At 50.9% G+C, this 21839-nt stretch overlaps 1 protein-coding gene across 4 annotated transcripts in view; it reads left to right on the top strand.

Annotated features, from left to right (window-relative positions):
* Positions 1 to 769: 769 nt before the first annotated feature.
* LOC142474735 (cytochrome P450 2C20-like) overlaps positions 770 to 21839 on the top strand; it is a 164572-nt gene continuing 143502 nt past the window's right edge. Inside the window, exon 1 of one of the 4 annotated variants that reach the window (XM_075580985.1) lies at positions 770 to 899. Coding sequence is in view for 2 of the 4 variants with exons in the window: in XM_075580956.1 (XP_075437071.1) it covers positions 946 to 974 (29 nt within the window). In the remaining 2 variants the exon portion in view is untranslated. Of the gene's footprint in view, positions 900 to 930; positions 975 to 3081; positions 3201 to 19482; positions 19694 to 21839 lie in introns of those variants that run through there. The other 3 variants (XM_075580956.1, XM_075580987.1, XM_075580963.1) reach the window with 3 other exon arrangements.

The following is a 21839-nucleotide window of genomic DNA, read 5'->3' on the forward strand; positions in this document are numbered from 1 at the left end:
ATAAGTATACATGGGAAGGATTTGGTCCAGGGAGTAATCTGATTTTTGGAGATTCTTGGAGTCAGGAAGGAATTTATTTTTCCCCTTAATGGGGTTTTTTGTTTGCCTTCCTCTGGATCAATAAGTAAGTATAGATATAGGATAAAGTATCTTGTCTAAATTTAGCATAGGTTGAACTTGATGGACGTACGTCTTTTTTCAACCTCATCTACTATGTAACTATGTAACTATGTAACTATGTAACTATATTTATTATCAACTTGTGTCTCCAGTTTAATACATTTTTTCCACCCGTTAAGTATATTATGAAAGGATAGATATTATATCGGTCTGATCATTACAGATCCAGACAGAAATCATTTCTATCACATGCATTTGGTTGGAGTTTGATCTTTTCGTCCTTTCTTATTTTGGACCTGTTTACAAACAGTACCGCTCATTATGGATTTTTATGTTTCACATTTTTAGCTCTAGGGATTAGCACACCTCTTCTTTCCTTATATTTAATATCTTTTTCCTGTTTGTAGCAGTTAAAGCAGTGAGTATGTCTCAGGAATGATGTCCTAGAACACATAAGGATTTGATATCTTTGTTTCTTTTTTGCTGAATACAATTCGTAACAACAGAGCAACTGCTGCAGTAATCTGTTTACAGACCTGTTATTGGCATCATGCGTCATTCTCAGCAGGGAGAGCGTCACAGAGCTCCTTCTCCTCCCCTCCCCCACTTTCCCTCCCTCTTCCCCAATTACCCTCCCTCTCTCCCCCCTTCCATCCCCTTTCCCTCCCTCCCTCCTCCCCCCTCTCCCTATCTCCCTCCCTCTACCTAGTTTTGAAAGAACTTAGCCTGGTGGTGGATGTGAGAGTCTCCGGTAGACTGTTCCAGTTTTGGGGTGCACGGTAAGAGAAGGAGGAGCGGCCGGATACTTTGTTGAGCCTTGGGACCATGAACAGTCTTTTGGACTCGGATCTCAGGTGATAGGTGCTGCATGTGGTAGGGCTGAGGAGCTTGTTCAGGTAGCTGGGTAGCTTGCCCAGAAAGTATTTAAAGGCGAGACAGGAAAGGTAAACTTTGCGCCAAGACTCGAGTTATAACCAATCTAGTTCTTTGAGCATTTCGCAGTGATGTGTGTTGTAGTTGCATTGGAGAACAAAACGACAAATTGAATTGTAGACAGTGTCAAGTTTGCTAAGGTGGGTTTGATGTGCCGAGCCGTATACTATGTCTCCATAGTCGATAATTGGCATTAGCATCTGCTGTGCGATACGCTTTCTGACCAGGAGACTTAGGGAGGATTTGTTCCTGTAAAGTACCCCAAGTTTGGCATAGGTCTTGGTTGTCAGGATATCAATGTGCAGCCCGAATGTTAAGTGGGAGTCAAACCATACGCCCAGGTATTTAAAACTAGTGACAGGGGTTAGGGTGGTGTTAGCGTTGGTTCTGATCAGGAGCTCAGTCACTGGAAGCTTTAAAAATTTAGTCTTGGTCCCAAATACCATTGTTACAGTCTTGTCAGTGTTTAAAAACAGTTTGTTTTGGGAAATCCAGTTTTCGAGTCTCAAAAAGTCAGACTGAAGTATGTGTTGAAGGTCACAGAGGCTCTGGCTGTGTGCATATAGGATTGTGTCATCTGCATACATGTGTATTGAGGCTTCCTTACAAGCTGTGGGAAGATCATTAATGAACACTGAGAAGAGTAGGGGCCCCAGAACAGAGCCTTGCGGGACACCACAGGTGATATCCAGGGGGTTGGAGTTGGAGCCTGAGATGGACACATGTTGAGATCTACCTGATAGGTAGGACTGAAACCAGTTTAAAGCATGCTTCCCTATTCCAGAGCTCTGGAGTTTGTTAAGCAGGATAGCATGATCAATTGTGTCAAAAGCCTTTGCAAAATCTAGGAATACTGCACCAGTGAGTTGTCCCCGTTCCATTCCACACTGGATGTAATTGCAAACTTTTATCAGGGTAGTTACGGTGGAGTATTTGGGGCGAAAGCCAGACTGGAATTGGCTAGGGAAATTTGCCTTGGTATAGTAATCGCTTAATTGGGAGTGGACACAATTTTCCATGACTTTGGATAGAATTGGGAGAAGAGAGATTGGCCTGTAGTTTGAGACAGTGTTTTTGTCCCCACTTTTGAAGATTGGGACAACTCTGGCAGTTTTCCAGGTCTTAGGGATATGGCCTGCAGACAGGATAGAGTTGACTATGGAAGTAATTGGTTTGGCAATGGCTGGGGCACCAAGTCTTAGGAACCTAGATTGTAATAAGTCGGGTCCACATTGGCTGCTTAGTTTTAGTTTGAGGAGCGCTTGTGTAATCTCCTCTTCGGATACTGGGCCAAATTGAAAGTTGTGGGCAGTGTTGGGAGAGGGTGGGGCTATAGGGGTACCCCCAGGATGAGATTCATGTTTGTGGTTTGGGCTGCGTTTCGCTAATAAGTTAGTAGCACACCCCACAAAGTAATTGTCACGCCTGTATGCCCGCAGACCTGGCAGGACCGCAGTACCGAGGTGGGAACGGTATGATACCGCACACCCACAGCAGTGGGAGCAAGCCCGGAGTGTGGTATAGCGTTGCTGGGCCTGTTGGAAAAGTGGTTAGGATACTTGCAACGTTTTGTAGGGTTAAACGTAAGAATGGTCGTGTCCGTGTGCCAATGTCCAGGGGTACAGAGAGCAGAGTAGTCGAAGTTCAAAGCCAGGTCCAAGGATTCCAGAGGTCAGCAAAGTAGAGTTCGTAGCAAGGTTCAAGGGGTACAGAGAGCAGAGTAGTCCAGGACAAGCAAGGGTCAAAGCCAGGGAAATCCAAAGTAACACAGGAGCAGGTACAAGCAGGGACACAGAGGGAGCACAGCATACTGTAGGTCAGCACACACAGGGAAACAGGAACTATGCAGAGCGACGATAGAGAGGACAGACAGGGATTATAAAGGGAGACACACCAATAGGAGAGAGGGGAGGAGCAGAAAGAGAAGAGGGAGACAACAAGGATAGGTCAGGGAGAGAAGAGGAGGAGACAGGAGGAACAGAGAGCGAGATAGCCTGCAGGTACTGGGAGGAGGAGTCAGGAGAGTGACAGGGCTTAGAAGAGGAGCGTGTGCGCGCGCACAGGCTGCGTCACAAGACGCGCGGAGCGCTGCGCCGCGGGCACCCCAGCGGAGGGAAGCAGAGGACCGGATGGGATTGCTACCGGAGGTGAGGTACAGGCAGCGGGCATAGAGAGTGTCTGGGAGCGGGAAGCATTGCCGCAGGGGCTCGGGGACTGCGTGGGTGCGCGAGGCTCGCGGGGCATGCTGGCAGCGGGCATTGAGAGTATCTGGGAGCATTGCCGCAGGGGCTCGGGGACTGCGCGGGTGCGCTAGGGCTTGCGGGGCATGCTGGCAGCGGGCATTGAGAGTATCTGGGAGCGGGGAGCGTTGCCGCAGGGGCTCGGGGACTGCGTGGGTGCGCGAGGCTCGCGGGGCATGCTGGCAGCGGGCATTGAGAGTATCTGGGAGCATTGCCGCAGGGGCTCGGGGACTGCGCAGGTGCGCTAGGGCTTGCGGGGCATGCTGGCAGCGGGCATTGAGAGTATCTGGGAGCGGGGAGCGTTGCCGCAGGGGCTCGGGGACTGCATGGGTGCGCGAGGCTCGCGGGGCATGCTGGCAGCGGGCATAGAGAGTATCTGGGAGCGGGGAGCGTTGCCGCAGGGGCTCGGGGACTGCGCGGGTGCACGAGGCTTGCGGGGCATGCTGGCAGCGGGCATAGAGAGTATCTGGGAGCGGGGAGCGTTGTCGCAGGGGCTCGGGGACCTCGTGGGTGCACGAGGCTTGCGGGGCATGCTGGCAGCGGGCATAGAGAGTGTCTGGGAGCGGGGAGCGTTGCCGCAGGGGCTCAGGGACTGCGTGGGTGCGCGAGGCTTGCGGGGCATGCTGGCAGCGGGCATTGAGAGTATCTGGGAGCGTTGCCGCAGAGTCTCAGGGACTGCGCGGGTGCGCGAGGCTTGCGGGGCATGCTGGCAGCGGGCATTGAGAGTATCTGGGAGCGGGGAGCGTTGCCGCAGGGGCTCGGCGACTGCGTGGGTGCGCGAGGCTTGCGGGGCATGCGCTGAGGCAGTGGGGCTTTAAGAGCGGTAGACGGAGCGGGACAGGAACGGGTAAGCACAGGGAGATTGGCCAGGGAAGGGACAGAGGGAGAGAAAGAAGGGGAAGGAATCCCCTGAACCGTCACAGTAATCATTGAAAGCACCTGCAATGTAAGTGGGGTTTGTCAGAGTAATATCCCCCTTAGTGATATTACTTGGGTGTTGATGGTTAGAAGGCTGCAATATATGGTTGAGAACCTTCCAGAAGTTAGCTGGGTTTGATGTGTTCTGGAGGAGATTGTCAGAGTAATATTGTGCTTTTGCGTGCCTTGTTTGCTTGTGCATTAAAGGCGCTATATAAATAAAGACATACATATATACATAAAGAACGCATACAGAGAGGGTTAAAATTGTGTTAGGAGAGGTAGGATAGGCCTGCAGTGTGTTAGGAGAGGTAGGATAGGCCTGCAGCGTGTTAGGAGAGGTAGGATAGGCCTGCAGTGTGTTAGGAGAGGTAGGATAGGCCTGCAGTGTGTTAGGAGAGGTAGGATAGGCCTGCAATGTGTTAGGAGAGGTAGGATAGGCCTGCAGTGTGTTAGGAGAGGTAGGATAGGCCTGCAATGTGTTAGGAGAGGTAGGATAGGCCTGCAGTGTGTTAGGAGAGGTAGGATAGGCCTGCAGTGTGTTAGGAGAGGTAGGATAGGCCTGCAATGTGTTAGGAGAGGTAGGATAGGCCTGCAGTGTGTTAGGAGAGGTAGGATAGGCCTGCAGTGTGTTAGGAGAGGTAGGATAGGCCTGCAGTGTGTTAGGAGAGGTAAGATAGGCCTGCAATGTGTTAGGAGAGGTAGGATAGGCCTGCAGTGTGTTAGGAGAGGTAGGATAGGCCTGCGATGTGTTAGGAGAGGTAGGATAGGCCTGCAATGTGTTAGGAGAGGTAGGATAGGCCTGCAGTGTGTTAGGAGAGGTAGGATAGGCCTGCAGTGTGTTAGGAGAGGTAGGATAGGCCTGCAGTGTGTTAGGAGAGGTAGGATAGGCCTGCAGTGTGTTAGGAGAGGTAGGATAGGCCTGCAATGCGTTAGGAGAGGTAGGATAGGACTGCAGTGTGTTAGGAGACGTAGGATACCCTGCAATGCGTTAGGAGAGGTAGGATAGGCCTGCAATGCGTTAGGAGAGGTAGGATAGGCCTGTAATGTGTTAGGAGAGGTAGGATAGGCCTGCAGTGTGTTAGGAGAGGTAGGATAGGCCTGCAGTGTGTTAGGAGAGGTAGGATAGCCCTGCAATGTGTTAGGAGAGGTAGGATAGGCCTGCAGTGTGTTAGGAGAGGTAGGATAAGCCTGCAGTGTGTTAGGAGAGGTAGGATAGGCCTGTAATGTGTTAGGAGAGGTAGGATAGGCCTGCAATGTGTTATGAGAGGTAGGATAGGAATGCAATGTGTTAGGAGAGGTAGGATAGGAATGCAATGTGTTAGGAGAGGTAGGATAGGCCTGCAATGTGTTAGGAGAGGTAGGATAGGCCTGCAATGCGTTAGGAGAGGTAGGATAGGAATGCAATGTGTTAGGAGAGGTAGGATAGGCCTGCAATGTGTTAGGAGAGGTAGGATAGGCCTGCAATGCGTTAGGAGAGGTAGGATAGGCCTGTAATGCGTTAGGAGAGGTAGCATAGGCCTGCAATGCGTTAGGAGAGGTAGGATAGGCCTGCAATGTGTTAGGAGAGGTAGGATAGGCCTGCAGTGTGTTAGGAGAGGTAGGATAGGCCTGTAATGTGTTAGGAGAGTTAGGATAGGCCTGCAGTGTGTTAGGAGAGGTAGGATAGGCCTGCAGTGTGTTATGAGAGGTAGGATAGGCCTGCAGTGTGTTAGGAGAGGTAGGATAGGACTGCAGTTTGTTAGGAGACGTAGGATACCCTGCAATGCGTTAGGAGAGGTAGGATAGGCCTGCAATGCGTTTGGAGAGGTAGGATAGGCCTGTAATGTGTTAGGAGAGGTAGGATAGGCCTGCAGTGTGTTAGGAGAGGTAGGATAGGCCTGCAGTGTGTTATGAGAGGTAGGATAGGCCTGCAGTGTGTTAGGAGAGGTAGGATAGGCCTGCAGTGTGTTAGGAGAGGTAGGATAGGCCTGCAATGTGTTAGGAGAGGTAGGATAGGCCTGCAGTGTGTTAGGAGAGGTAGGATAGGCCTGCGATGTGTTAGGAGAGGTAGGATAGGCCTGCAATGTGTTAGGAGAGGTAGGATAGGCCTGCAGTGTGTTAGGAGAGGTAGGATAGGCCTGCAGTGTGTTAGGAGAGGTAGGATAGGCCTGCAGTGTGTTAGGAGAGGTAGGATAGGCCTGCAGTGTGTTAGGAGAGGTAGGATAGGCCTGCAATGCGTTAGGAGAGGTAGGATAGGACTGCAGTGTGTTAGGAGACGTAGGATACCCTGCAATGCGTTAGGAGAGGTAGGATAGGCCTGCAATGCGTTAGGAGAGGTAGGATAGGCCTGTAATGTGTTAGGAGAGGTAGGATAGGCCTGCAGTGTGTTAGGAGAGGTAGGATAGGCCTGCAGTGTGTTAGGAGAGGTAGGATAGGCCTGCAGTGTGTTAGGAGAGGTAGGATAGGCCTGCAATGTGTTAGGAGAGGTAGGATAGGCCTGCAGTGTGTTAGGAGAGGTAGGATAGGCCTGCAGTGTGTTAGGAGAGGTAGGATAGGCCTGCAATGTGTTAGGAGAGGTAGGATAGGCCTGCAGTGTGTTAGGAGAGGTAGGATAGGCCTGCGATGTGTTAGGAGAGGTAGGATAGGCCTGCAATGTGTTAGGAGAGGTAGGATAGGCCTGCAGTGTGTTAGGAGAGGTAGGATAGGCCTGCAGTGTGTTAGGAGAGGTAGGATAGGCCTGCAGTGTGTTAGGAGAGGTAGGATAGGCCTGCGATGTGTTAGGAGAGGTAGGATAGGCCTGCAATGTGTTAGGAGAGGTAGGATAGGCCTGCAGTGTGTTAGGAGAGGTAGGATAGGCCTGCAGTGTGTTAGGAGAGGTAGGATAGGCCTGCAGTGTGTTAGGAGAGGTAGGATAGGCCTGCAGTGTGTTAGGAGAGGTAGGATAGGCCTGCAATGCGTTAGGAGAGGTAGGATAGGACTGCAGTGTGTTAGGAGACGTAGGATACCCTGCAATGCGTTAGGAGAGGTAGGATAGGCCTGCAATGCGTTAGGAGAGGTAGGATAGGCCTGTAATGTGTTAGGAGAGGTAGGATAGGCCTGCAGTGTGTTAGGAGAGGTAGGATAGGCCTGCAGTGTGTTAGGAGAGGTAGGATAGGCCTGCAATGCGTTAGGAGAGGTAGGATAGGACTGCAGTGTGTTAGGAGACGTAGGATACCCTGCAATGCGTTAGGAGAGGTAGGATAGGCCTGCAATGCGTTAGGAGAGGTAGGATAGGCCTGTAATGTGTTAGGAGAGGTAGGATAGGCCTGCAGTGTGTTAGGAGAGGTAGGATAGGCCTGCAGTGTGTTAGGAGAGGTAGGATAGCCCTGCAATGTGTTAGGAGAGGTAGGATAGGCCTGCAGTGTGTTAGGAGAGGTAGGATAAGCCTGCAGTGTGTTAGGAGAGGTAGGATAGGCCTGTAATGTGTTAGGAGAGGTAGGATAGGCCTGCAATGTGTTATGAGAGGTAGGATAGGAATGCAATGTGTTAGGAGAGGTAGGATAGGAATGCAATGTGTTAGGAGAGGTAGGATAGGCCTGCAATGTGTTAGGAGAGGTAGGATAGGCCTGCAATGCGTTAGGAGAGGTAGGATAGGAATGCAATGTGTTAGGAGAGGTAGGATAGGCCTGCAATGTGTTAGGAGAGGTAGGATAGGCCTGCAATGCGTTAGGAGAGGTAGGATAGGCCTGTAATGCGTTAGGAGAGGTAGCATAGGCCTGCAATGCGTTAGGAGAGGTAGGATAGGCCTGCAATGTGTTAGGAGAGGTAGGATAGGCCTGCAGTGTGTTAGGAGAGGTAGCATAGGCCTGCAATGTGTTAGGAGAGGTAGGATAGGCCTGCAGTGTGTTAGGAGAGGTAGGATAGGCCTGCAGTGTGTTAGGAGAGGTAGGATAGGCCTGCAGTGTGTTATTAGAGGTAGGATAGGCCTGCAGTGTGTTAGGAGAGGTAGGATAGGCCTGCAATGCGTTAGGAGAGGTAGGATAGGACTGCAGTGTGTTAGGAGACGTAGGATACCCTGCAATGCGTTAGGAGAGGTAGGATAGGCCTGCAATGCGTTAGGAGAGGTAGGATAGGCATGTAATGTGTTAGGAGAGGTAGGATAGGCCTGCAGTGTGTTAGGAGAGGTAGGATAGGCCTGCAGTGTGTTAGGAGAGGTAGGATAGGCCTGCAGTGTGTTAGGAGAGGTAGGATAGGCCTGCAGTGTGTTAGGAGAGGTAGGATAGGCCTGCAATGTGTTAGGAGAGGTAGGATAGGCCTGCAGTGTGTTAGGAGAGGTAGGATAGGCCTGCAGTGTGTTAGGAGAGGTAGCATAGGCCTGCAATGTGTTAGGAGAGGTAGGATAGGCCTGCAGTGTGTTAGGAGAGGTAGGATAGGCCTGCAATGTGTTAGGAGAGGTAGGATAGCCCTGCAGTGTGTTAGGAGAGGTAGCATAGGCCTGCAGTGTGTTAGGAGAGGTAGGATAGGCCTGCAATGTGTTAGGAGAGGTAGGATAGGCCTGCAGTGTGTTAGGAGAGGTAGGATAGGCCTGCAGTGTGTTAGGAGAGGTAGGATAGGCCTGCAATGTGTTAGGAGAGGTAGGATAGGCCTGCAGTGTGTTAGGAGAGGTAGGATAGGCCTGCAGTGTGTTAGGAGAGGTAGGATAGGCCTGCAGTGTGTTAGGAGAGGTTGGATAGGCCTGCAGTGCGTTAGGAGTGGTAGGATAGGACTGCAGTTTGTTAGGAGACGTAGGATACCCTGCAATGCGTTAGGAGAGGTAGGATAGGCCTGCAATGCGTTTGGAGAGGTAGGATAGGCCTGTAATGTGTTAGGAGAGGTAGGATAGGCCTGCAGTGTGTTAGGAGAGGTAGGATAGGCCTGCAGTGTGTTATGAGAGGTAGGATAGGCCTGCAGTGTGTTAGGAGAGGTAGGATAGGCCTGCAGTGTGTTAGGAGAGGTAGGATAGGCCTGCAATGTGTTAGGAGAGGTAGGATAGGCCTGCAGTGTGTTAGGAGAGGTAGGATAGGCCTGCGATGTGTTAGGAGAGGTAGGATAGGCCTGCAATGTGTTAGGAGAGGTAGGATAGGCCTGCAGTGTGTTAGGAGAGGTAGGATAGGCCTGCGGTGTGTTAGGAGAGGTAGGATAGGCCTGCAGTGTGTTAGGAGAGGTAGGATAGGCCTGCAGTGTGTTAGGAGAGGTAGGATAGGCCTGCAATGCGTTAGGAGAGGTAGGATAGGACTGCAGTGTGTTAGGAGACGTAGGATACCCTGCAATGCGTTAGGAGAGGTAGGATAGGCCTGCAATGCGTTAGGAGAGGTAGGATAGGCCTGTAATGTGTTAGGAGAGGTAGGATAGGCCTGCAGTGTGTTAGGAGAGGTAGGATAGGCCTGCAGTGTGTTAGGAGAGGTAGGATAGCCCTGCAATGTGTTAGGAGAGGTAGGATAGGCCTGCAGTGTGTTAGGAGAGGTAGGATAAGCCTGCAGTGTGTTAGGAGAGGTAGGATAGGCCTGTAATGTGTTAGGAGAGGTAGGATAGGCCTGCAATGTGTTATGAGAGGTAGGATAGGAATGCAATGTGTTAGGAGAGGTAGGATAGGAATGCAATGTGTTAGGAGAGGTAGGATAGGCCTGCAATGTGTTAGGAGAGGTAGGATAGGCCTGCAATGCGTTAGGAGAGGTAGGATAGGAATGCAATGTGTTAGGAGAGGTAGGATAGGCCTGCAATGTGTTAGGAGAGGTAGGATAGGCCTGCAATGCGTTAGGAGAGGTAGGATAGGCCTGTAATGCGTTAGGAGAGGTAGCATAGGCCTGCAATGCGTTAGGAGAGGTAGGATAGGCCTGCAATGTGTTAGGAGAGGTAGGATAGGCCTGCAGTGTGTTAGGAGAGGTAGCATAGGCCTGCAATGTGTTAGGAGAGGTAGGATAGGCCTGCAGTGTGTTAGGAGAGGTAGGATAGGCCTGCAGTGTGTTAGGAGAGGTAGGATAGGCCTGCAGTGTGTTATTAGAGGTAGGATAGGCCTGCAGTGTGTTAGGAGAGGTAGGATAGGCCTGCAATGCGTTAGGAGAGGTAGGATAGGACTGCAGTGTGTTAGGAGACGTAGGATACCCTGCAATGCGTTAGGAGAGGTAGGATAGGCCTGCAATGCGTTAGGAGAGGTAGGATAGGCCTGTAATGTGTTAGGAGAGGTAGGATAGGCCTGCAGTGTGTTAGGAGAGGTAGGATAGGCCTGCAGTGTGTTAGGAGAGGTAGGATAGGCCTGCAGTGTGTTAGGAGAGGTAGGATAGGCCTGCAGTGTGTTAGGAGAGGTAGGATAGGCCTGCAATGTGTTAGGAGAGGTAGGATAGGCCTGCAGTGTGTTAGGAGAGGTAGGATAGGCCTGCAGTGTGTTAGGAGAGGTAGCATAGGCCTGCAATGTGTTAGGAGAGGTAGGATAGGCCTGCAGTGTGTTAGGAGAGGTAGGATAGGCCTGCAATGTGTTAGGAGAGGTAGGATAGCCCTGCAGTGTGTTAGGAGAGGTAGGATAGGCCTGCAGTGTGTTAGGAGAAGTAGGATAGGCCTGCAATGTGTTAGGAGAGGTAGGATAGGCCTGCAGTGTGTTAGGAGAGGTAGGATAGGCCTGCAGTGTGTTAGGAGAGGTAGGATAGGCCTGCAATGTGTTAGGAGAGGTAGGATAGGCCTGCAGTGTGTTAGGAGAGGTAGGATAGGCCTGCAGTGTGTTAGGAGAGGTAGGATAGGCCTGCAGTGTGTTAGGAGAGGTAGGATAGGCCTGCAGTGCGTTAGGAGTGGTAGGATAGGACTGCAGTTTGTTAGGAGACGTAGGATACCCTGCAATGCGTTAGGAGAGGTAGGATAGGCCTGCAATGAGTTTGGAGAGGTTGGATAGGCCTGTAATGTGTTAGGAGAGGTAGGATAGGCCTGCAGTGTGTTAGGAGAGGTAGGATAGGCCTGCAGTGTGTTTTGAGAGGTAGGATAGCCCTGCAATGTGTTAGGAGAGGTAGGATAGGCCTGCAGTGTGTTAGGAGAGGTAGGATAAACCTGCACTGTGTTAGGAGAGGTAGGATAGGCCTGTCATGTGTTAGGAGAGGTAGGATAGGCCTGCAATGTGTTATGAGAGGTAGGATAGGAATGCAATGTGTTAGGAGAGGTAGGATAGGAATGCAATGTGTTAGAAGAGGTAGGATAGGCCTGCAATGTGTTAAGAGAGGTAGGATAGGCCTGCAATACGTTAGGAGAGGTAGGATAGGAATGCAATGTGTTAGGAGAGGTAGGATAGGCCTGCAATGTGTTAGGAGAGGTAGGATAGGCCTGCAATGCGTTAGGAGAGGTAGGATAGGCCTGCAATGCGTTAGGAGAGGTAGCATAGGCCTGCAATGCGTTAGGAGAGGTAGCATAGGCCTGCAATGCGTTAGGAGAGGTATGATAGGCCTGCAATGCGTTAGGAGAGGTAGCATAGGCCTGTAATGTGTTAGGAGAGGTAGCATAGGCCTGCAATGCGTTAGGAGAGGTAGCATAGGCCTGCAATGCGTTAGGAGAGGTAGGATAGGAATGCAATGTGTTAGGAGAGGTAGGATAGGCCTGCAATGCATCAGGAGAGGTAGGATAGGCCTGCAATGCGTTAGGAGAGGTAGGATACCCTGCAATGCGTTAGGAGAGGTAGGATAGGCCTGTAATGTGGTAGGAGAGGTAGGATAGGCCTGCAGTGTGTTAGGAGAGGTAGGATAGGCCTGCAATGTGTTAGGAGACGTAGGATACCCTGCAATGCGTTAGGAGATGTAGGATAGGCCTGCAGTGTGTTAGGAGAGGTAGGATAGGCCTGCAGTGTGTTAGGAGAGGTAGGATAGGCCTTCAGTGTGTTAGGAGAGGTAGGATAGGCCTGCAGTGTGTTAGGAGAGGTAGGATAGGCCTGTAATGTGTTAGGAGAGGTAGGATAGGCATGCAATGTGTTAGGAGAGGTAGGATAGGCCTGCAATGCGTTAGGAGAGGTAGGATAGGCCTGTAATGTGTTAGGAGAGGTAGGATAGGCCTGCAGTGTGTTAGGAGAGGTAGGATAGGCCTGCAGTGTGTTAGGAGAGGTAGGATAGGCCTGCAGTGTGTTAGGAGAGGTAGGATAGGCCTGCAGTGTGTTAGGAGAGGTAGGATAGGCCTGCAGTGTGTTAGGAGAGGTAGGATAGGCCTGCAATGCGTTAGGAGAGGTAGGATAGGACTGCAGTGTGTTAGGAGACGTAGGATACCCTGCAATGCGTTAGGAGAGGTAGGATAGGCCTCCAATGCGTTAGGAGAGGTAGGATAGGCCTGTAATGTGTTAGGAGAGGTAGGATAGGCCTGCAGTGTGTTAGGAGAGGTAGGATAGGCCTGCATTGTGTTAGGAGAGGTAGGATAGGCCTGCAGTGTGTTAGGAGAGGTAGGATAGGCCTGCAGTGTGTTAGGAGAGGTAGGATAGGCCTGCAATGTGTTAGGAGAGGTAGGATAGGCCTGCAGTGTGTTAGGAGAGGTAGGATAGGCCTGCAGTGTGTTAGGAGAGGTAGCATAGGCCTGCAATGTGTTAGGAGAGGTAGGATAGGCCTGCAGTGTGTTAGGAGAGGTAGGATAGGCCTGCAATGTGTTAGGAGAGGTAGGATAGCCCTGCAGTGTGTTAGGTGAGGTAGGATAGGCCTGCAGTGTGTTAGGAGAGGTAGGATAGGCCTGCAATGTGTTAGGAGAGGTAGGATAGGCCTGCAGTGTGTTAGGAGAGGTAGGATAGGCCTGCAGTGTGTTAGGAGAGGTAGGATAGGCCTGCAATGTGTTAGGAGAGGTAGGATAGGCCTGCAGTGTGTTAGGAGAGGTAGGATAGGCCTGCAGTGTGTTAGGAGAGGTAGGATAGGCCTGCAGTGTGTTAGGAGAGGTAGGATAGGCCTGCAATGCGTTAGGAGAGGTAGGATAGGACTGCAGTTTGTTAGGAGACGTAGGATACCCTGCAATGCGTTAGGAGAGGTAGGATAGGCCTGCAATGTATTAGGAGAGGTAGGATAGGCCTGTAATGTGTTAGGAGAGGTAGGATAGGCCTGCAGTGTGTTAGGAGAGGTAGGATAGCCCTGCAATGTGTTAGGAGAGGTAGGATAGGCCTGCAATGTGTTATGAGAGGTAGGATAGGAATGCAATGTGTTAGGAGAGGTAGGATAGGAATGCAATGTGTTAGGAGAGGTAGGATAGGCCTGCAATGTGTTAGGAGAGGTAGGATAGGCCTGCAATACGTTAGGAGAGGTAGGATAGGAATGCAATGTGTTAGGAGAGGTAGGATAGGCCTGCAATGTGTTAGGAGAGGTAGGATAGGCCTGCAATGCGTTAGGAGAGGTAGGATAGGCCTGCAATGCGTTAGGAGAGGTAGCATAGGCCTGCAATGCGTTAGGAGAGGTAGCATAGGCCTGCAATGCGTTAGGAGAGGTAGGATAGGCCTGCAATGCGTTAGGAGAGGTAGCATAGGCCTGCAATGCGTTAGGAGAGGTAGGATAGGAATGCAATGCGTTAGGAGAGGTAGGATAGGAATGCAATGTGTTAGGAGAGGTAGGATAGGCCTGCAATGCGTCAGGAGAGGTAGGATAGGCCTGCAATGCGTTAGGAGAGGTAGGATACCCTGCAATGCGTTAGGAGAGGTAGGATAGGCCTGTAATGTGGCAGGAGAGGTAGGATAGGCCTGCAGTGTGTTAGGAGAGGTAGGATAGGCCTGCAGTGTGTTAGGAGAGGTAGGATAGGCCTGCAGTGTGTTAGGAGAGGTAGGATAGGCCTGCAGTGTGTTAGGAGATGTAGGATAGGCCTGCAGTGTATTAGGAGAGGTAGGATAGGCCTGCAGTGTGTTAGGAGAGGTAGGATAGGCCTGCAGTGTGTTAGGAGCGGTAGGATAGGCCTGCAGTGTGTTAGGAGAGGTAGGATAGGCCTGCAATGTGTTAGGAGAGGTAGGATAGGCCTGTAATGTGTTAGGAGAGGTAGGAAAGGCCTGTAATGTGTTAGGAGAGGTAGGAAAGGCCTGCAGTGTGTTAGGAGAAGTAGGAAAGGCCTGCAATGTGTTAGAAAAGGTAAGAAAGGCCTGCAATGTGTTAGGAGAGGTAGGAAAGGCCTTCAATGTGTTATTAGAGGTAGGATAGGCCTGCAGTGTGTTAGGAGAGGTAGGATAGGCCTGCAATGCGTTAGGAGAGGTAGGATAGGACTGCAGTGTGTTAGGAGACGTAGGATACCCTGCAATGCGTTAGGAGAGGTAGGATAGGCCTGCAATGCGTTAGTAGAGGTAGGATAGGCCTGTAATGTGTTAGGAGAGGTAGGATAGGCCTGCAGTGTGTTAGGAGAGGTAGGATAGGCCTGCAGTGTGTTAGGAGAGGTAGGATAGGCCTGCAGTGTGTTAGGAGAGGTAGGATAGGCCTGCAGTGTGTTAGGAGAGGTAGGATAGGCCTGCAATGTGTTAGGAGAGGTAGGATAGGCCTGCAGTGTGTTAGGAGAGGTAGGATAGGCCTGCAGTGTGTTAGGAGAGGTAGCATAGGCCTGCAATGTGTTAGGAGAGGTAGGATAGGCCTGCAGTGTGTTAGGAGAGGTAGGATAGGCCTGCAATGTGTTAGGAGAGGTAGGATAGCCCTGCAGTGTGTTAGGAGAGGTAGGATAGGCCTGCAGTGTGTTAGGAGAGGTAGGATAGGCCTGCAATGTGTTAGGAGAGGTAGGATAGGCCTGCAGTGTGTTAGGAGAGGTAGGATAGGCCTGCAGTGTGTTAGGAGAGGTAGGATAGGCCTGCAATGTGTTAGGAGAGGTAGGATAGGCCTGCAGTGTGTTAGGAGAGGTAGGATAGGCCTGCAGTGTGTTAGGAGAGGTAGGATAGGCCTGCAGTGTGTTAGGAGAGGTAGGATAGGCCTGCAGTGCGTTAGGAGTGGTAGGATAGGACTGCAGTTTGTTAGGAGACGTAGGATACCCTGCAATGCGTTAGGAGAGGTAGGATAGGCCTGCAATGAGTTTGGAGAGGTAGGATAGGCCTGTAATGTGTTAGGAGAGGTAGGATAGGCCTGCAGTGTGTTAGGAGAGGTAGGATAGGCCTGCAGTGTGTTTTGAGAGGTAGGATAGCCCTGCAATGTGTTAGGAGAGGTAGGATAGGCCTGCAGTGTGTTAGGAGAGGTAGGATAAACCTGCACTGTGTTAGGAGAGGTAGGATAGGCCTGTCATGTGTTAGGAGAGGTAGGATAGGCCTGCAATGTGTTATGAGAGGTAGGATAGGAATGCAATGTGTTAGGAGAGGTAGGATAGGAATGCAATGTGTTAGAAGAGGTAGGATAGGCCTGCAATGTGTTAAGAGAGGTAGGATAGGCCTGCAATACGTTAGGAGAGGTAGGATAGGAATGCAATGTGTTAGGAGAGGTAGGATAGGCCTGCAATGTGTTAGGAGAGGTAGGATAGGCCTGCAATGCGTTAGGAGAGGTAGGATAGGCCTGCAATGCGTTAGGAGAGGTAGCATAGGCCTGCAATGCGTTAGGAGAGGTAGCATAGGCCTGCAATGCGTTAGGAGAGGTATGATAGGCCTGCAATGCGTTAGGAGAGGTAGCATAGGCCTGTAATGTGTTAGGAGAGGTAGCATAGGCCTGCAATGCGTTAGGAGAGGTAGCATAGGCCTGCAATGCGTTAGGAGAGGTAGGATAGGAATGCAATGTGTTAGGAGAGGTAGGATAGGCCTGCAATGCATCAGGAGAGGTAGGATAGGCCTGCAATGCGTTAGGAGAGGTAGGATACCCTGCAATGCGTTAGGAGAGGTAGGATAGGCCTGTAATGTGGTAGGAGAGGTAGGATAGGCCTGCAGTGTGTTAGGAGAGGTAGGATAGGCCTGCAATGTGTTAGGAGACGTAGGATACCCTGCAATGCGTTAGGAGATGTAGGATAGGCCTGCAGTGTGTTAGGAGAGGTAGGATAGGCCTGCAGTGTGTTAGGAGAGGTAGGATAGGCCTTCAGTGTGTTAGGAGAGGTAGGATAGGCCTGCAGTGTGTTAGGAGAGGTAGGATAGGCCTGTAATGTGTTAGGAGAGGTAGGATAGGCATGCAATGTGTTAGGAGAGGTAGGATAGGCCTGCAATGCGTTAGGAGAGGTAGGATAGGCCTGTAATGTGTTAGGAGAGGTAGGATAGGCCTGCAATGTGTTAGGAGAGGTAGGATAGGCCTGCAGTGTGTTAGGAGAGGTAGGATAGGCCTGCAGTGTGTTAGGAGAGGTAGGATAGGCCTGCAGTGTGTTAGGAGAGGTAGGATAGGCCTGCAGTGTGTTAGGAGAGGTAGGATAGGCCTGCAATGCGTTAGGAGAGGTAGGATAGGACTGCAGTGTGTTAGGAGACGTAGGATACCCTGCAATGCGTTAGGAGAGGTAGGATAGGCCTCCAATGCGTTAGGAGAGGTAGGATAGGCCTGTAATGTGTTAGGAGAGGTAGGATAGGCCTGCAGTGTGTTAGGAGAGGTAGGATAGGCCTGCATTGTGTTAGGAGAGGTAGGATAGGCCTGCAGTGTGTTAGGAGAGGTAGGATAGGCCTGCAGTGTGTTAGGAGAGGTAGGATAGGCCTGCAATGTGTTAGGAGAGGTAGGATAGGCCTGCAGTGTGTTAGGAGAGGTAGGATAGGCCTGCAGTGTGTTAGGAGAGGTAGCATAGGCCTGCAATGTGTTAGGAGAGGTAGGATAGGCCTGCAGTGTGTTAGGAGAGGTAGGATAGGCCTGCAATGTGTTAGGAGAGGTAGGATAGCCCTGCAGTGTGTTAGGTGAGGTAGGATAGGCCTGCAGTGTGTTAGGAGAGGTAGGATAGGCCTGCAATGTGTTAGGAGAGGTAGGATAGGCCTGCAGTGTGTTAGGAGAGGTAGGATAGGCCTGCAGTGTGTTAGGAGAGGTAGGATAGGCCTGCAATGTGTTAGGAGAGGTAGGATAGGCCTGCAGTGTGTTAGGAGAGGTAGGATAGGCCTGCAGTGTGTTAGGAGAGGTAGGATAGGCCTGCAGTGTGTTAGGAGAGGTAGGATAGGCCTGCAGTGTGTTAGGAGAGGTAGGATAGGCCTGCAATGCGTTAGGAGAGGTAGGATAGGACTGCAGTTTGTTAGGAGACGTAGGATACCCTGCAATGCGTTAGGAGAGGTAGGATAGGCCTGCAATGTATTAGGAGAGGTAGGATAGGCCTGTAATGTGTTAGGAGAGGTAGGATAGGCCTGCAGTGTGTTAGGAGAGGTAGGATAGGCCTGCAGTGTGTTAGGAGAGGTAGGATAGCCCTGCAATGTGTTAGGAGAGGTAGGATAGGCCTGCAATGTGTTATGAGAGGTAGGATAGGAATGCAATGTGTTAGGAGAGGTAGGATAGGAATGCAATGTGTTAGGAGAGGTAGGATAGGCCTGCAATGTGTTAGGAGAGGTAGGATAGGCCTGCAATACGTTAGGAGAGGTAGGATAGGAATGCAATGTGTTAGGAGAGGTAGGATAGGCCTGCAATGTGTTAGGAGAGGTAGGATAGGCCTGCAATGCGTTAGGAGAGGTAGGATAGGCCTGCAATGCGTTAGGAGAGGTAGGATACCCTGCAATGCGTTAGGAGAGGTAGGATAGGCCTGTAATGTGGTAGGAGAGGTAGGATAGGCCTGCAGTGTGTTAGGAGAGGTAGGATAGGCCTGCAGTGTGTTAGGAGAGGTAGGATAGGCCTGCAGTGTGTTAGGAGAGGTAGGATAGGCCTGCAGTGTGTTAGGAGATGTAGGATAGGCCTGAAGTGTATTAGGAGAGGTAGGATAGGCCTGCAGTGTGTTAGGAGAGGTAGGATAGGCCTGCAGTGTGTTAGGAGCGGTAGGATAGGCCTGCAGTGTGTTAGGAGAGGTAGGATAGGCCTGCAATGTGTTAGGAGAGGTAGGATAGGCCTGTAATGTGTTAGGAGAGGTAGGAAAGGCCTGTAATGTGTTAGGAGAGGTAGGAAAGGCCTGCAGTGTGTTAGGAGAAGTAGGAAAGGCCTGCAATGTGTTAGGAGAGGTAGGAAAGGCCTTCAATGTGTTAGGAGAGGTAGGATAGGCCTGTAATGTGTTAGGAGAGGTAGGATAGGCCTGCAGTGTGTCAGGAGAGGTAGGATAGGCCTGTAATGTGTTAGGAGAGGTAGGAAAGGCCTGCAATGTGTTAGGAGAGGTAGGAAAAGCCTGCAATGTGTTAGGAGAGGTAGGAAAGGCCTGCAATGTGTTAGGAGAGGTAGGAAAGGCCTGCAGTGTGTTAGGAGAGGTAGGAAAGGCCTGCAGTGTGTTAGGAGAGGTAGGATACCCTGCAATGTGTTATGAGAGGTAGGAAAGGCCTGTAATGTGTTAGGAGAGGTAGGAAAGGCCTGCAATGCGTTAGAAGAGGTAAGAAAGGCCTGCAATGCGTTAGAAGAGGCCCTGCTGCGTGGAGATTACAATCTATAGGCAGGGTAAGTAGACACTGGGTACAAGAGATGAGAAACTTGGTTAGTTTCAGAAGCAATACAGCAGCTGTAACCTTACCAGACAGCAGCGAAAGGCGACACCCTTTGGCTGCCCTTCGACTCACGCCTTTGGGATGGATGGAGGGAGGGACTGATGGACTGCAGGGGGTCTGAAGTGACTTGTTATCCTGCTGTTAACCCCTTCTATACTGGCTTGGTGGACAGGGGTAATGAAGGCATATTGGAGCCTCTTTTCTTAAGGAGACTCCTTTCTCTCACACCCCCTCCCCCCCCTCCTCACTCTCTCTTTCTCTCCCTGTCACGGGAGACCCGGTATTTACACCTTTTTACCGGGATCATTCACTGAGCAAAACAAGTTTGTCATTAATTCCATTGAAACAGACGTACACACAGCGGATTACAAAATACAGAAGAAAACACACTTACTGGGGATCTGGGCTGCAAAGCTGGACTTTCCTGTGTAATATAGAACAGAAAACAAAGTCTTTAGGTTGACCGGGACTTGGCCCGAAAAGTCCTGGAACTGAAATCGCCATGAAGTTCCTGACGCCACCGCCACCGCTGTATCCGCTCCGGAGATGCCGAAATCCCTAGATGGAGAGTTAGTCCCAAACGTCCTGGTACTCTTTTCAGCAGCAATCCCAGCCACGACGGCTACGTTCTATTCTCAGAACTTGGCCCCGAAAAGTGGGGCTTAGAAAATATTTTGACCTGATATCTCTGAGGCCGGCGCGCTGCCATTTCTCCAAAAGCATCTTTTGGTCGTTTCAAATTTGCCGCTGCTGTTCTGGCGTGTAGAATCTCAGCTCCGGATTGGCTGAGGGTTTCTTATAGTATTTCAGAGTTCATTCATGAAATACTCCAGCCAATCCGAGCGTGGGAGCAATCCTACCAGCCTATCAGAGCGCTGCCAGAATATCCAAGCCGGGCAAGCGTGGATTCAGAATCGGACAATGGCATGCGCCAACCTGGCACCTCTGCCACTTGTCAGTCAGAAGCCCCCCGCTGAGTTAGGCTCCTCACAGTCTGGGTTGGGGCAGATGGTGGTCCGATGACTTCCATTCATCGCAAGACGTGAGTACTTGAGACTAACTCTGCTGCCCAAATGGCTTTCACACCTTGGCAACCTCTGAGGCTTTCATGTCCGGGACCTGAGCAGACTTGGTGGCACCAAGCTTGGTAGCCACATGGTCTCTCGGAACCTTGGACCTGGAAGTCCCAGCTCATATACCGTGTACAAGCATATACACACTTTAAATATACTGTTTAATAAAATATATACTTTATACTCTTCTAAGCCTTCTGGTTATGGGGAATAGAATAAGAATCTGCAATTTATTGTCACTAGCCGTATTCCCCACACACTATAAACTGAACTTAGACTTTAAAACTCCTTGCAACTTTATGTATGGTTGGAGTAACCCCAGAATCCCTATACCAGGTTCTGGGTGACCTGGGCATTAACTGGGCATCGCCTCTTATACTAGGGACCCCTTTACCGTTCTAGGGATACCACTCATCCCCATGCCCCATTTACCTTTCTGGTCTGTGCTGAAGCAGGGAATCCTAGAGGTGAGTCGCGCAAGCGTTTTCAAGGGGAGATTTTGCCGGAGCAATGTGTCTCAATGTATCCGAGAATCCGACCTGATTCCCGGGTACATTTTTAGGGTCTCCAGTAACTCTGGAAACCCGGCTACCCAGGCACATTCTGACAAGACTTCCTCCGCAAACCCCCCCCACCCCCATGCAACTCATACCCCAGTGATCTCTGCTCGCTGGCACCCCCCCCTCAGCGATCTCTGCTCGCTGGCACCCCGCCCCCCTCAGCGATCTTTGCTCGGTGGCACCTACCCCCCCAGCGATCTCTGCTCACTGGCACCCCCCCAGTGATCTCTGCTCGCTGGCACCCCCCCAGAGATCTCTGCTCGCTGGCACCCCTCCCCCAGCGATCTCTGCTGGCTGGCACCCCCCCAGCGATCTCTGCTCGCTGGCACTCCTGGAAAGGTAAAAACACATACATTCTTTATTGCCGCATAATTATTCACAATGCATAACCAATAACTGGGCTCAAGAGCTGACACTCCTGAACACCAATACATGGATCAGAGGTAACCAAACGGGCTTAAACCTTTATTGTTGAGCCTGGTTAACTCCTCACTGTCACACTCTCCACCCTCCCTGATCTCTCCCCTCTCATAGATTTCTTTCCACCTCTCTCCCCTCCCTCATCTTTCTCTCTCTCTACCCCTCCCTTCTCTCTCTCCATATCCCTCCTCTCCCCCCTCCCCACACTCTCCCTCCATCCCCACTCTCTACCCCACCTCCCCTCTCTCTATCCTCAACCTATCTCTCTCTACCCTCTCTCTTCCCACTCCATCCTCTTTCTCACTCCCCTCCATCCTACTCTGTCGCCCTCACCCTCCCGCGTCTCTCTCTACCTCTCCCTCCTCTCTCTCTCTGCACACCTCCACCCGCTAACCGCGAAGGCAATAAAGGGGTTAACCACCAGTGCCATGCTTATCGTGGGTAGCGGGGGTGGGTGAAGGGGGTTTTAGCCCAGAGGCCTACCATGTGGTAACTGAATTTAGGAGATTCATATTGTGAATTTCTCATATTAAATTCCTTTTCCAGCGTCTCATTGGCCATGGATTTGCATTTAGATTTCTCTGGAAGCAGATTCCGTTCAGTCTATCTTGCTTGGTCAAATACTTTGTGAATTTGTTTGGCATCATAGCTTTGTTTTTTTTTATCACTGGGTCAAACGCTGACCAAGAGCTTCTTGGACAGGGTCCAAGGAACAGTTCCTTCTAATTCTATAAAATTGGCTCTTGGGCATATTTTCTTACCATTTTTTAATGATTACTGGAAGAATGAAGGCCGCTGTTTGTTGCTACTGTTTTGAAATGTCTCGGTGAGTATTTGGGCATTGTCGACCCGCAGAGAGCGCCAAGTCCAGAAATATAGCACGTGTGGATTCAATATTGAATGTAAATTTTAAACCCATATCATTATTATCAAAAGAAGACAGGCTGGCCGACAATTCATCCCTATTCCCGTCCCCAGCGATGATGATGTCATCAATGAAACGGCCATAGAACACCAGGCCCGGCCCCAGCCGGGTCTCACTCCACACAGTGTCCACCGACAACCCAAGGTAGAGATTAGCGTAGCTGGGGGCAAACCTGGTGCCCACGGCCATCCCACAGATCTGTAAATATTA

This window comes from Ascaphus truei, chromosome 2 (assembly GCF_040206685.1).
Source record: "Ascaphus truei isolate aAscTru1 chromosome 2, aAscTru1.hap1, whole genome shotgun sequence".
Taxonomy (NCBI): domain Eukaryota; kingdom Metazoa; phylum Chordata; class Amphibia; order Anura; family Ascaphidae; genus Ascaphus; species Ascaphus truei.